This window comes from Schistocerca nitens, chromosome 4 (genome assembly GCF_023898315.1).
Source record: "Schistocerca nitens isolate TAMUIC-IGC-003100 chromosome 4, iqSchNite1.1, whole genome shotgun sequence".
Lineage (NCBI taxonomy): Eukaryota > Metazoa > Arthropoda > Insecta > Orthoptera > Acrididae > Schistocerca > Schistocerca nitens.
The window spans coordinates 909,891,377-909,906,251 of NC_064617.1; the positions used below are offsets into that span (position 1 = coordinate 909,891,377).

The following is a 14,875-nucleotide window of genomic DNA, read 5'->3' on the forward strand; positions in this document are numbered from 1 at the left end:
CCTCCACACACCCACAGAGTTTCATCAAGACCATTTGACACTTGGGATTGTTCACTTGTAAGCAAGAGTATTACTTTCTCTTCATTCCAGTGAATCTAACTTTACCACAGAAATGAATAAAATACTATGCCATAAAAGCTTGAGAACCATCTCATGGAAATAAAAAGTCTAATAGACAGTAGATGTATTTTGTCATTAGCAACTATTTCTTGAAAAGATAATCGGATACAAACATGTATATGGGCAGCATATTCTGATAAAAACACAAATACCCTGTTTTAAAATTCCCTGTGAAAAGCTAACTATGAATATCACCTACTGAATAAAGAACTAACTAATATTATTACTATGACAATGGAGGTGATAAGCAAGAATATCTAACGAACAACTAAAAGTTCGTTCAGAAGTTCCCGAAATTTACCTTCCCTCCTTATTTATTTAACAAACAGAACTCAAAGGTGCATTATGTCGTGGGGTACAAGTAACTCTAAAACCAGTGATTGGGTGAAGTGTTCTGGAAAGTATACTCTCTTCTAGATCCTTCCTGCTGGATCCAGGCAGTATACGATAACGACGCAGCACCGTTGCCAGTATAGTTTTAATTTGCAAAATTGCATATCGGCCACCCACACATTTGCGAGCGCCAACGCCAAAAGGCACGTAGCTGTAGGGTTTCCTGGATTTCGCGCAGCCACCCTCCAGGAATCGACCGGGGTCGAACTTGTGTGGGTCTGGAAACAGCTGGGGTTGGCGGTGCAACAGGTAATAGGCCACCATTAAGGTACTGCCTCGAGGTGCCACATACCGACCCCCTGCCAGGGGGATGTCCTCAGTCACCGGGTATGGCATGCAGGGCACTGTCGAGAACAGACGCAGGGTCTCCTGCAAAAAAAATGGCAGTGACTGTGCTACATTTCATGTGTGCTGTTTGTGCGCTGTTATAGAGTGATTAAATTTATAGTTTTCAACGGTGTTTCGTGGTGTTTGTGGTTAGAAAACGATTCAATACACTTTTGGAAACGTTCACTCGCTGTGTTTTCTGGTTTTCTGCCCGTTGAAGTCATTTAGAAAATTCGTGCTTTAGTTTTCAGCTGACGTTTCTTAATGTTTCCAGTGAAATATTTCAGTAGAATTTTCATTAACTTCGTTGAGTGTTCCCATCTCCGCTTTAATTTTTGGTTTTAGCTAATAAATTTTGTGAGGTTTTGTTGGTATAGGTGTTAGTTGTGTTTAGTAGTATTAATAAAAGTGGTTGCTTTCTTAGTAGAGAGAGAATTTCGAGACCGCTATTATTAGTGCTATAAATAGTTATATTTGTGTAACAGCACTTAGGTAAAGAAAACATTTAGTTTTTTTTTCAGCAACTTCAGTAGTAATAATAAAAGTGGTTGCTTTCTTAGGAGAGAGAGAATTTCGAGACCGCTATTATTAGTGCTATAAATAGTTATATTTGTGTAACAGCACTTAGGTAACGAAAAATTTAGTTTTTTTTCAGCAACTTTAAAATTTTACCATGAGTGAGAAATGTGGGCTCTGTCGTAGGTTTGTGAGTAGTGGGTTACAGTGTGGGATTTGTTTAAATTATTTTCACTGGGGGGAATCCTGTGGGGAGGCCAGTGGGCATTCTAGTGAGATCCTCTCCTAAGAATGCAGAATCTGTAGTAGACATAAGTTGATAGAGAAGCATGAGCGTTAAGATCTGTTCCCTTCAGGTGCAGTTACAAAATGCGAAGGAGGAACCAGATATGTTGAGGAGGGTGAAGGGTGATGGGGAATGGGAAATGGCAGTTGGCAAGAAGGCACCTAGGAGGAGGAGGTATTCAGACAGAATATTTGCGTATATGAAATAGATTTGGCCAACTGTCAGAGTGAGTGGAGAGAAGCCTCTTGTAACTGTAGGTGTAGGAAACATGCAACAGGCATCAGCTGTTAGGAGGCCTAAGTCAGTTGCACAGTCTAACAGAAAGAAGAAAGTTCTGCTGATAGGTGTTCACATGGTGAAGGTGGTGGGCCTGCAGTTGCAGGAAGTGGAGGGGAGTGAGTTCTAGGTCAGCAGCATTGTGAAGCCTAGTGCAGGGTTGTCTCAAGTAACTGACAGCATAGGGGAGTCATGTAGGAATTTTACAAAGGAGGATCAGGAAGTGATAGTGGGTGGAGCAGGGAATAGTCTTGATAGGGACAGGGAATATCATGTAGGTAGTGACCTGGTAAAGATAGCTACTCAAACTAGTGGCACTAATGTGCATTTCGTGCTACTGTTTCAGTGTCATGATCGGCCTCATCTTAAGGAGGCTGTTAGGGGCGTTAACATGGGGCTGGAGAAGGCACTGTTGGCAAAGGGCATGGGTCACATTTCAGTGGTGCCAGTTGAGTCCATCAGTAAATCAGGTTTCACTAGGCATGGCTTTCACGTTAATAGGTATGGGAAGGGGAGGCTGGCAAAGCTTACAGTAGTGTGGGATTACTGGTGGGATCACTCATGGAAAAATTCCTGTAATAGTTGGTGTTAGAGCTGCATCTCTTTTAGGTTGAAGTCAGCTGATAGGTATACCTGCTTAAAGGAAGTCCCTCTAACTAATGAATCACCTCCAGAGGACATCTTGTTTCCAAGTAGAGAAGGAATGAGTGTATTTTATCAAAATATAATAGGTGTTACAGATAAAGTGAGTGAACTGCTTATAGATATTGTCTGTGAAATTATTGGTGTATCGGAGCAAAACTTAAATAATTTCACAGTAAAGAGGTTTCCTTTACCGGGTACAGATTAGCTGGAGTTGCTCGCAGGGTGGGGGAATGACCATTTGAGTCCATAGATGTATCACAGCACTGCACTGAACAGTTATTTGAATGTTGTGCAGGGGCAGTTGAATTTAGTGAAACTAAAATTCTAATTATTGTTGTTTATAGGTCCCCTAACTCTGACTTCAGAACATTTCTGCTCAAGCTAGAGAGGGCACTTGATTCACCTTATAGGACATACCAGAAATTAGTAATATGTGGTGACTTCAATATTAATTTTGTATATTATTGTGCAAGAGAAAAGATGTTGGTAGATCTCATAAATTCATATAATCTAATGTAGACTGTTTTTTTACAACTGGCGTGAAGGGAACAGTAGCACAGTCATAGACAATATTTTTATTCATTCTTCATTACTAGATGGGCATTCTGTTAGTAAAAGTGTGAATGGCCTTTCTGACCTTGATGCACAAATTTTAACACTAAAAGGTTTTTGTACTCAAAAAAATGTCACATATAATTACAAACTATATAGGAAAGTTAATCCAATGGCAATACAGAGTTTTTTCATAAAGGAAGAGAGTGGCAGGATGTTTATAGTGCTGCTAACATAGATGACAAATATAATACTTTCCTTAAAACATTTCTCATGCTCTTTGAAAGTTGCATTCCATTAGAGCGTTCTAAACTGGGTACTACCAGTAAAAGGCAGCCTGGGTGGCTGAATAGTGGGATAAGGATATCATGTAGAACAATGTTAGAAGTATTCACAATCAAGCTACAGTAGCCCATTACAAGCAGTACTCTAAGGTGCTTAAAAATGTTATTAGGAAAGCAAAGAGTATGTGGCACACAAATAGAACAGCTAATTCACAGGATAAAATTAAAATCATATCGTCAGTTGTGAAGGAATTGTCTGGTCAGCAGCACAAGGTCTACAATATAAACACAGTGCAAACTAAAAATATTTCTGTTACTGATAAATGAGAAATATGTACAGGATTTAAGAATCATTTTCTGAGCATTGCTGGTGAATTAAATAAAAATTCAGTTTCTACAGGGAATCATGTAACACTCTTGGCAAATGTCTTTCCAAGATTGATGACTGAAATACGCCTCTGTGATACAGACGAGGGGGAGATTGAGTCAATAATTAAATCATTGAAGACTAAAGACTCTCATTGATATGATGGAGTGCCTAGAAGAATATTAAAGTACTGTCCTGCACATGTCAGCCCTGTACTTAGCCATATTCGTAATTTTTCCTTTAGGAAATGTCAGTTTCCTGAACGATTAAAGTACCCAGCGGCAAAGCCGCTTTATAAAAAGCGAGAAAGGGATAATACAGACAGCTTTAGATCTGTTTCTAGGCCATTAATGTTTGCTTAAGTTATTGAAAAGAGTGTGAGTGTAAGGATAATTGATCATTTGATGTCACATAATTTGCTATCAAATGTAGATTTCGGTTTTAGAAGTTGTTTAACAGCTGGAAGTGCTATAATCTCTTTTCTCTGAGGAATTTTTTTATTTAACTAAGTCGTTTGATTGTGTTTATCACAAAATATAGTTCCAGAAGTTGGACCATTACAGAATACAGGGCGTAGCTCACAATTGGTTCACCCCTTAGTTTAACAACAGACAGCAATAGGTCATTACTCATAGTGTTGAGAATGGCTATGATGTGGGGTCTGAGTGGGGTGTGGCCAAATAGGGGGTGCCCCAGGGATCAGTGTTGCGGCCACTCCTTTTCCTTATTTATACGCACATCAAAAAACGTTTTTGCATCACCTCGGTTCCGAGAGTTCCGGAACCTGTACAGAAAATTGGAATTGAGATCAACACAAACATAATTTCCGCACATTGCATGTTGTACCATCATATACCGAGACCTTCAGAGGTGGTGGTCCAGGCTGCTGTACACAGCGGTATCTCTAATACCCAGTAGCACGTCCTCTTGCACTGAGGCATGCCTGTATTCGTCGTGGCATAGTATACACAGGTTCATTAAGGCACTGTTGGTCCAGATTGTCCCACTCCTCAACGGCGATTCGGCGTAGATCCCTCAGATTTGTTGGTGGGTCACGTCGTCCGTAAACAGCCCTTTTAAATCAATCTTAGGAATGTTCGATAGGTTTCATGTCTGGAGAACATTCTGGCCACTCTAGTCGAGTGATGTCGTTGTCCTGAAGGAAGTCATTCATAAGTAGTGCACGATGGGGGCGCGAATTGTCGCCCATGCAGACGAATGCCTCGCCAATATGCTGCCGATATGGTTCCACTATCGGTCGGAGGATGGCATTCACGTATCGTACAGCCGTTATGGTGCCTTCCATGACCACCAGCGACGTACGTCGGCCCTACGTAATGCCACCCCAAGACAGCAGGGAACCTCCACCTAACTGCATTCGCTGGACAGTGTGTCTAAGACTTTCAGTCTGACCGGGTTGCCTCCAAACACGTCTCTGACGACTGTCGGGTTGAAGGCGTATGCGACACTCATCAGTGAAGAGAAAATGATGCCAATCCTGAGCGGTCCATTCGGCATGTTGTTGGGCCAATCTGTAAAGCGCTGCATGGTGTCGTGGTTGCAAAGATGGACCTTGCCATGGACGTCGGGAGTGAAGTTGCGCATCATGCACGAAAAGCATTATTCAACATGGTGGCTTTGCTGTCAGGGTTTCTCCGAGCCATAATTCGTAGGCAGCGGTCATCCACTGCAGTGGTAGCCCTCGGGCGGCCTGAGTTCCTTTCTCTCTGTATCTCCTCCATGTCGGAACAACATCGCTTTGGTTCACTCCAAGGTTTCTGGACACTTCCCTTGTTGGGAGCCCTTGCTGGCACAAAGTAAAAATTCATTTTCGATCGAACCGCGGTATTGACCGTCTAGGCATGATTGAACTACAGACAACACGAGCCGTGTACCTCCTTCCTGGTGGAATGACTGGAAATGATCTGCTGTCGGTCCCCCTTCGCCTAATAGGCACTGCTCATGAATGGTTGTTTACATCTTTCTGCAGGTTTAGTGACATCTCTGAACAGTCAAAGGGACTGTGTCTGTCATACAACATCCACAATCACCGTCTATTTTCAGGAGCTCTGGGAAGTGGCGTGATGCAAAACTTTTTTTGATGTGTGTATTAATGATATACCCTCTAGTATTACGGGTAGCTATAAAGTATTTCTGTTTGCTGATGATACTAGCTTGGTATAAAAGGATGTTCTGTGCAACATTGGTTCTGTTTCAAATAGTGCAGTCACGACATAAATTCGTGGCTCGTAGAAAATAAAATAACGCTAAATCACAGTAAGACTCAAGTTTTACAGTTTGTATCATACATGAGACATGGTTCTTAGGTGACGGCAGGATTCAGTGTGGACGGCGCCGTACTCCGTTACCGTTGGTTGCTCAGTTTTTTTTTAATCATGCACACTTTGTTTGAAAACAATTGCAAATAAGGTTGACAATAAGGAGCCATTATCAAATCTAACTATTAAGACACAATGTCTAATTAAAAATTTCTTAAGCAGGTTGCACTCACGGCTGAAGGCCTTATTGACCAGAAATTCAACTTATTTGTCGGCTGAAGGCCCCAATAGTAATAACTCAAAAAACAATTTTATGGCTGAAGGCCTGGATAGCAAATTCTTAAGAAGGAATTAAACCTCTCCAAGAGCTATTAAAATATTATAACAAGGACAATCATCAAATTTTCGGTATTAAATCACGATATTTAATTAAAAATTCTTAAGACAAACTGCATTCACGGCTGAAGGCCTTATTGAAGAGATACTCAAATTATTTGTCAGCTGAAGGCCCAGTAGCAATATCTCAAAACGATTTTACGGCTGAAGGCCTAGATAGCAAATTCTTAAGAACACGTTAACCTCTCTAAGAAATACTAAAATATTACAAAAGGACAATCATCAAATTTCACTATTAACAGACAATATCTAATTAAAATTTATTAAGACAATTTGCATTCATGGCTGAAGGCCTTATTGACAGTTATCACAATCTGACCAAATCAAGAGAGAAGTGGGACTCAGACAGTGCTCCAAGGATCGACCTGGGAAAGTCGCTCAACTTCGTAAACGATGAGACAGGAAGCCAAGAGTTGCATTCACGTAATCGGATGGTAACTCAAGCTAGTGACAGTTTAATCGCAGGCCAAAATTCTTGCAGCTCTGCGTCTTGAGAATCCAATGTTTAGAACATCCAGAAGCAGAAGGACCCCCTACGACCAAAGTAGTCCAAAAGAAACAAATATCCGAACCACAATCAAGGAGACTGTCGAACTATACACCTTACCGGACAGCAGCGGCAAGGCGAAGCAAGTTACACTGCTGCGAAAATACGATAACCTCCAGGGCAGGTAACTGGGGCATTAGCGGCCACTAGGCAGAAAAATACCGCTGGTTGAACTTTATCAATAAACACAAGGAATTCAATGATTAATAATAAAAGGTGGAGGATGGCTAGCTGATTTCGCCAACTCCAAACACTCCACTTGTTGTTCGTCGTCACAGTGACCTTGCGAGCAGCAACGCATGAACAAACGCCATGATCTCAAAATAGTGGAGGCTTCACTACTGGGTTAATGTTCACTAAACTCAAACATCCTGGGTCTGGTGGAGAACGAGGCTGTCGCCCTCGTAACTACAGCCCCTCGATCCGGCAGTGCCTGCGTGCCGCCAGCGGTCTCGGCATGTTCCCGCACTGCCGGACCTCACTGTTGCTCCGCCCCAACCGAACTACCCGACACACTGCGATCCAGTAAACACTTCACGCCCTTCCAAAGATAGTGCTAGGGTATTAGTTGTCAATAACCGCTGCTGCTACCACTCGCAGACAGACAACGCTAGCAAACGTAGTGGCGCCAGTAAACATGAGAAGAAAACGACACGCCATTATTCCTATTACGCGATGCCAACCTACCAATAGCACCAACGCGAGCCGCAACATGGCTCAATACAATTCAACAAAATCCGACGTTTTAATTTCACAGAGAGGGCACATGATCAGTGAAACTGCACACTTAAATTTCTAGGTGGTCACATAGATAGTAAACAGTCGTCAAAAGCCGATGTTCAGGATCTTGTTCAAAGACTTAATGCTGCTATTTCTACTATTCGAACGGTATCTAAGGTAAGTGATTGTTCGTCACAAAAAGTAGCCTACTTTGCTTATTTTCATTCGTTTATGCCGTATGGTATTATATTTTGGCGTAACTCTTCCCATTCTGAAAGTATATTTCTTGCTCAGAAACTGGCAGTTCGAGCAATAAGTGGTGTAAGTTCGTGAACCTCGTGTAGACCCCTGTTCACCAGTCTGGGTATTTTGACATTGGCCTCTCAATATATTTATTCTTTACTGTCGTTTCTTGTTAACATTATCAGCTTATTCGCAAGAATAAGCAACTTTTACTCAGTTAATACTCGGCAGAAATCCAACGTGCATTTGGATTGTGCAGAAAGGTGTGCGGTATACTGCTGCATCCGTTTTCAATAAGCTACAACAGGAAATCAAAAATCTTAGCAATGACCCTCGTGCTTCCAGATCGAAGCTGAAGAGTTTCCTCGTGGGTCACTCCTTCTATTCTGTTGAGGAGTTCCTTGAAAAATTAAGCCGATTCTTATGTAATAATGTTGATTGCTTGAGATTTTACTTATGGCTTGACTTTTTTTGGGTTGATAAACATTTTGTTCTCGTCTGTTATTACTTTTATATTGTGATTTCATGTAATGACACATTCCATGACCTTGGAGATCTGCTCATCAATTTGGTCCTACGGAACTTGACGTGTAAATAAATAAATAACACAGAGGTTCCATTACCATGTTCAGAGCTATGAGCTGAAAACTGCTAACAGCTGTGTTCCTGGGTTCTATCTGTAAAGCGGTGACAACATTTGTAGGTGAGCCTGCAATGTCACACGTAGCCGGCCGAAGTAGCCGTGCGGTTAAAGGCGCTGCAGTCTGGAACCGCAAGACCGCTGCGGTCGCAGGTTCGAATCCTGCCTCGGGCATGGATGTTTGTGATGCCCTTAGGTTAGTTAGGTTTAACTAGTTCTAAGTTCTAGGGGACTAATGACCTCAGCAGTTGAGTCCCATAGTGCTCAGAGCCATTTGAACCATTTTTTTGTCACACGTAGAAAACTGAAGTGTGAAATTTTGTTTAATAAATACGCCACGTGACAGAAAAGGTGAAGCATCCACAAGGGGAGGAGAAAGCGGACTGAAAGTTAATGGGTTCAGAGGGTAAGCTATGTTTCTGCAGTGGCAACAAAGTCAAGTCAAATTTAGAAGGAACTTGGCAGTGTGAGTCGAATTGCCAATATGACATTGAGCCGAGTTGATAAGAATGTACGCACTACTCGATTGGGAAGGGATTCATAAAGTCGTATTCTCTCCTGAGGTAGCTTTGCCCATGACTGCGTAACTGGTCAGTGGTATCCTGGTTGCTGGCACAGGAATGGAGTAGTCTCCCGAGCGGGTCCCGTGTGTCCAGTCATGGACATATCTGGGGATCTTCCTGTAAAGGGGTCACCTCAAAATCACGCTGAAATTTCACAGAGACTTGTGCCATGTGTGGGCAAGCATTCTCCAGTTGAAAAACTGTGTTATGATAGTGTCACGTGAGACATAACTTGTGAGGACTCAGGGTGTCTCTGAAGTGCTTCTGTGTCATCAGATTTCCCTCAATCACTACCAGCCATAACCTGATGTCGTACCTGACGGCTCCAGACACCACAACGCTAGCAGTTATACTACAATGCATTTCCAAAACATTGGAAGAATTGGTCCTTTCCACAGGTTGCCACCACAGTCGTCGGCGGTATTTTCATATAATTTAGTTTTTAATTTTTGTTCATCCTTATTATTCTGGGTGTAAATGTACGCATTTTATCAGAAATTTTTTCGAACACCAGACATCTATAACAATTGTCATGATTTGTTGTTATAAGAAGACTTAGGAAATGACCACTGTTGTACCTCGTGGCTTCCAGGTGCCATCTGCTGAGCGATGGGTGTGCTGGTCTTGGGGCCATGGTATGTTTCCATATCCAGTGTAGTGTCTGCAGGCAGAATATACATTAACCTCCGGGATGTTTCTGATGTAAAGCCTTAGTGCAGACACGATCCCATTATTTTGTACTGGACTGCGCCACATGTTGTAATAAAGTAATATGATGCTTCCTTCTCATTTCCAGTGTGGGTTATCAGTTTAGCGACAAATCAGGTTACATACTTTTTAAAAAATACCTTTCGGTCGCCTTCTGTTTCATTTTATTGCACAGGTCACCGCGCTGTGTTTTTAAAGCTATGTCAAGGGGCATTTACCCGCTGGGATATTTTATGCGTGGTATCCCATGTGCCGATCGCTATCAATTTGTTGGTACTCTAATCTCACTAAATGTGGTCACACCACTGTTATGAAATGTTTTAAATATGTCCGAAGATGCATAAATAAAGGTCAAACGCTGAAACGCGTCATTGGGAAATATTGAAAAAATTTTAACACTGCAACTAAGACTGCTCGTTTCTTCATATCTTCCTATAAATGACTACATTTTCTGTTCTCTGTCACGGGTAGTAAGGCTACCAGAGTGCATTATTATTGTTCCCATTCATTGTCGTTACCGGGCTTAATAAGCTATATAAGAGTCATGAACAGTGTCAGATGTTGAGTGATTCCTGCGAAGGATATGATTCTGCTGCTGTAAACTGGTGTCAAACAGTGTTATCAGGACTTGACAGACTTAGGAAGACGCCTTACTGTGGTCTCCAATTTACTAAATGGCTGAACCGTGCAATATCCAGATTTGTGAGGCGTTCTGATGTGACCGTTACCCGCCGGCCGCGGTGGCCGAGCGGTTCTAGGCGCTACAGTCTGGAACCGCGCGACCGCTACTGTCGCAGGTTCGAATCCTGCCTCGGGCATGGATGTGTGTGATGCCCTTAGGTTAGTTAGGTTTAAGTAGTTCTATGTTCTAGGGGACTTATGACCTCAGAAGTTGAGTCCCATAGTGCTCAGAGCCATTTGAACCATTTGAAAGTTGCCCGAAGTTGGGCTGCATAGGAATATGGGGTCAGGTATACATACCTTTAAGGTTCCAGTCAACTGGACCTGACACAACAATGGAGTCTCGCCATATTGTGCACCAGGGACATCGCAAGTCTTTCACATCTGCGCCTGCCATCCAAGAAACAAGTAATGGACCTCATACAACATTGTGTCATTGTGCAACATTGGTCAGAGGCTAGTGGCAGTCAGAGCAGGGAACTACCGTCCTAGATGCAGGCTGCTGTTAACACCACAACCGAAGCAACTGCGTTTCGAGATGTGCCACACAAGGAAGCACGTAATGCTCATATATTGCGTCACACAGTGTTCTGCACCTCCCCACCCGATACACAAGATGTTGCCATGCTACCTACCTAGCCGGCCGCGGTGGCCGAGCGGTTCTAGGCGCTTCAGTCCGGAACCGCGCGACTCCTACGGACGCAGGTTCGAATCTTGCCTCGGGCAAGGATGTGTGAGATGTCCTTAGGTTAGTTAGGTTTAAGTAGTTCTAAGTTCTAGGGGACTGATGACCTCAGATGTTAAGTCCCATAGTACTCAGAGCCATTTGAACCATTTTGCTACCTACCTGTCACTACTGACTAACAGTGTCAGTAATAAGTCCACATGCCAAGCATCTAAGACGCAAAATACACTCCTGGAAATGGAAAAAAAGAACACATTGAGACCGGTGTGTCAGACCCACCATACTTGCTCCGGACACTGCGAGAGGGCTGTACAAGCAATGATCACACGCACGGCACAGCGGACACACCAGGAACCGCGGTGTTGGCCGTCGAATGGCGCTAGCTGCGCAGCATTTGTGCACCGCCGCCGTCAGTGTCAGCCAGTTTGCCGTGGCATACGGAGCTCCATCGCAGTCTTTAACACTGGTAGCATGCCGCGACAGCGTGGACGTGAACCGTATGTGCAGTTGACGGACTTTGAGCGAGGGCGTATAGTGGGCATGCGGGAGGCCGGGTGGACGTACCGCCGAATTGCTCAACACGTGGGACGTGAGGTCTCCACAGTACATCGATGTTGTCGCCAGTGGTCGGCGGAAGGTGCACGTGCCCGTCTACCTGGGACCGGACCGCAGCGACGCACGGATGCACGCCAAGACCGTAGGATCCTACGCAGTGCCGTAGGGGACCGCACCGCCACTTCCCAGCAAATTAGGGACACTGTTGCTCCTGGGGTATCGGCGAGGACCATTCGCAACCGTCTCCATGAAGCTGGGCTACGGTCCCGCACACCGTTAGGCCGTCTTCTGCTCACGCCCCAGCATCGTGCAGCCCGCCTCCAGTGGTGTCGCGACAGGCGTGAATGGAGGGACGAATGGAAACGTGTCGTCTTCAGCGATGAGAGTCGCTTCTGCCTTGGTGCCAATGATGGTCGTATGCGTGTTTGGCGCGGTGCAGGTGAGCGCCACAATCAGGACTGCATACGACCGAGGCACACAGGGCCAACACCCGGCATCATGGTGTGGGGAGCGATCTCCTACACTGGCCGTACACCACTGGTGATCGTCGAGGGGACACTGAATATTGCACGGTACATCCAAACCGTCATCGAACCCATCGTTCTACCATTCATAGACCGGCAAGGGAACTTGCTGTTCCAACAGGACAATGCACGTCCGCATGTATCCCGTGCCACCCAACGTGCTCTAGAAGGTGTAAGTCAACTACCCTGGCCAGCAAGATCTCCGGATCTGTCCCCCATTGAGCATGTTTGGGACTGGATGAAGCGTCGTCTCACGCGGTCTGCACGTCCAGCACGAACGCTGGTCCAACTGAGGCGCCAGGTGGAAATGGCATGGCAAGCCGTTCCACAGGACTACATCCAGCATCTCTACGATCGTCTCCATGGGAGAATAGCAGCCTGCATTGCTGCGAAAGGTGGATATACACTGTACTAGTGCCGACATTGTGCATGCTCTGTTGCCTGTGGTTCTGTCAGTGTGATCATGTGATGTATCTGACCCCAGGAATGTGTCAATAAAGTTTCCCCTTCCTGGGACAATGAATTCACGGTGTTCTTATTTCAATTTCCAGGAGTGTAGATTTATGTGGGATAAATGCAAATACAAACAAAAAATATAATATATAGTCATACCAAGTTTAAAAGCTGCCGATATTAACTATGTGGCATCTTATATAAAACACAGAGGTCACGCACTGCAAAATCTGATAGCTAGAATTAATCTTAGAAACCACACATGCAGACAATAATGAACGTTCTTATTAAAAACATAGAGTTACCCCAGCGCAAGAGCACCAGTGACAGCTATATTTTACATTCTGAGTAGTACAGAGCGCTCCCTGAGTGTAAAAAATAGGTATTAAAATTAAACAGTGATCTGGGCCAAAAATATCCTTTGAAAATTGGAAAAGTTACCCGAAAATGTAATACCACAGGTCATAAGCGAATGAAAATAAGCAAAGAAGACTACTTTTCGTTTTAATTATGACTTACTTCAGATACTGTTCTAATAGTAACAATGGCAACATGTAGTCTTTGAACAAGATCCTGAACATGGGCTTCCCACGACAGTTTACTGTTTGTCGAAAAGGAAGAAATTTGAACTATTCAGTCTCACTAGTCGTATGCCCTTTCTGTGGAATTAGGACATCAGGTTTTGTTGAATGGTGAGTTAGAAACTATAAAATCTGACTTTTATTGTGATTTAACGTTAGTTTATTTTCTAGAAACCATGAAGTTATGTCTTGAACCTCACTATTTGATACAGTGCCAATTTTGCAGACAAAATCCTTTACTACCAAGCTAGTGTCATCAGCAAATAGAAGTATTTTACAATCCATGTAATACTAGAAGGCATATCAGTTATTGTTGTATAAATAAGGAACAGGAGTGACCCCAGCAGTAATCCTCGGGGCACCCCACCCATTTAAGCGTTCCCCACGCGGACCCCGCATCATAGCTATTCTCAAGACTGTAGGGAATGACCTTTTGCTGTCTGTTCCGAAACTAAGACGTGGACCATTTGTCAGCTGCTCCCTGTAGTCCTTAATGGTCCAACTTCTAGAGCAATATTTTGTGATGAACACATTCAAACGCCATAGTTAAATCAAAAGATGCCTTGCGATCTAAACCTTTTGTGTTATCCATTCAGCACCTCACAGTGGAACGAAAATAGAGCATTTTCAGTTGTTAAACCATTCCAAAGACCCAACAGTACATTTGACTGCAAATTATGTGAGGTTCAATGATCAGTTATCTTTATGTACACAGACTTCTCAATTACTTTGGCAAACACTGATGACGTAGAAATAGTACAAAATTGTCTAAATTATCTAATTATCCTTTTCTCTCTTTTATAAAATTCCTTTACTACTGTGTGCTTTAATCGGTCAGAAAACTGACCGTTCCTAAAGAAAAAGTTACAAATATGGCTAAGTACACAGCGGCACAGAGAATATGATGGCATATGATGGCATCTCCCCAGACGCAACTGCCGCCGGTTGTTGAGTCTGCGCAGCGTCTCCAGGTTCCCGTGTTTCCTGCCGTCCTCGGCCACAGTGACGTCTGGCTGCCTCATGCTGGCCAGGACCGGAGTGTCGCGGTCTTCTGTCGGTCCCCCCGCGTGGCAGAGGAGGCTGGACCACGACGAGAGCGACAGAGCGCGGAGCTGCCCCTTGCAACCAGAGGCGCAGCCGGCAGCCAGAGGATTGGGTTCCGGCGGCGGCAGAAGTGTCTGCGTCATTAGTGCTGGGTAGTACAGCGTCGACGTCACATCACCGCTCCAGATAGTCGACGATGACGGAGAGCGTCTTTAAATACTGCTTGTCTGTGCTGATTTTTGCCGTCTACCGAGATCTGCGTGCTGCCATGAACCGTATGGAAGGTGTCGGTGATCTTCCGGCTGTCGTAACTGAGTCGCAATACTCGTGTAGGCTGCGTTTTAAGCAAGTGCCGTCTGTCGTCGCCTTAGTGTTGCGAGGTCGCTGTGAGTGACTTGGCGGTGTCCTGCTCTCTGCATGACACCATTCTGTGGTTCCAAGACTCGTTCATGACGTTATCTCTTTACATCTGTGTGCCTTACTTTTTTTC

General features: G+C 44.0%; 1 protein-coding gene across 1 annotated transcript; it reads right to left on the bottom strand.

Moving 5' to 3' along the window:
• Positions 1 to 202: 202 nt before the first annotated feature.
• On the bottom strand, positions 203 to 14,528 carry LOC126252657 (probable cytochrome P450 6a13). Its single transcript, XM_049953560.1, has 3 exons — positions 14,226 to 14,528; positions 649 to 882; positions 203 to 253 (listed from the first exon to the last, which is right to left on the bottom strand). The coding sequence occupies exons 1-3, from the start codon at positions 14,526 to 14,528 to the stop codon at positions 203 to 205; spliced, it is 588 nt and encodes a 195-aa protein (XP_049809517.1).
• Between the last annotated feature and the right edge of the window lie 347 nt (positions 14,529 to 14,875).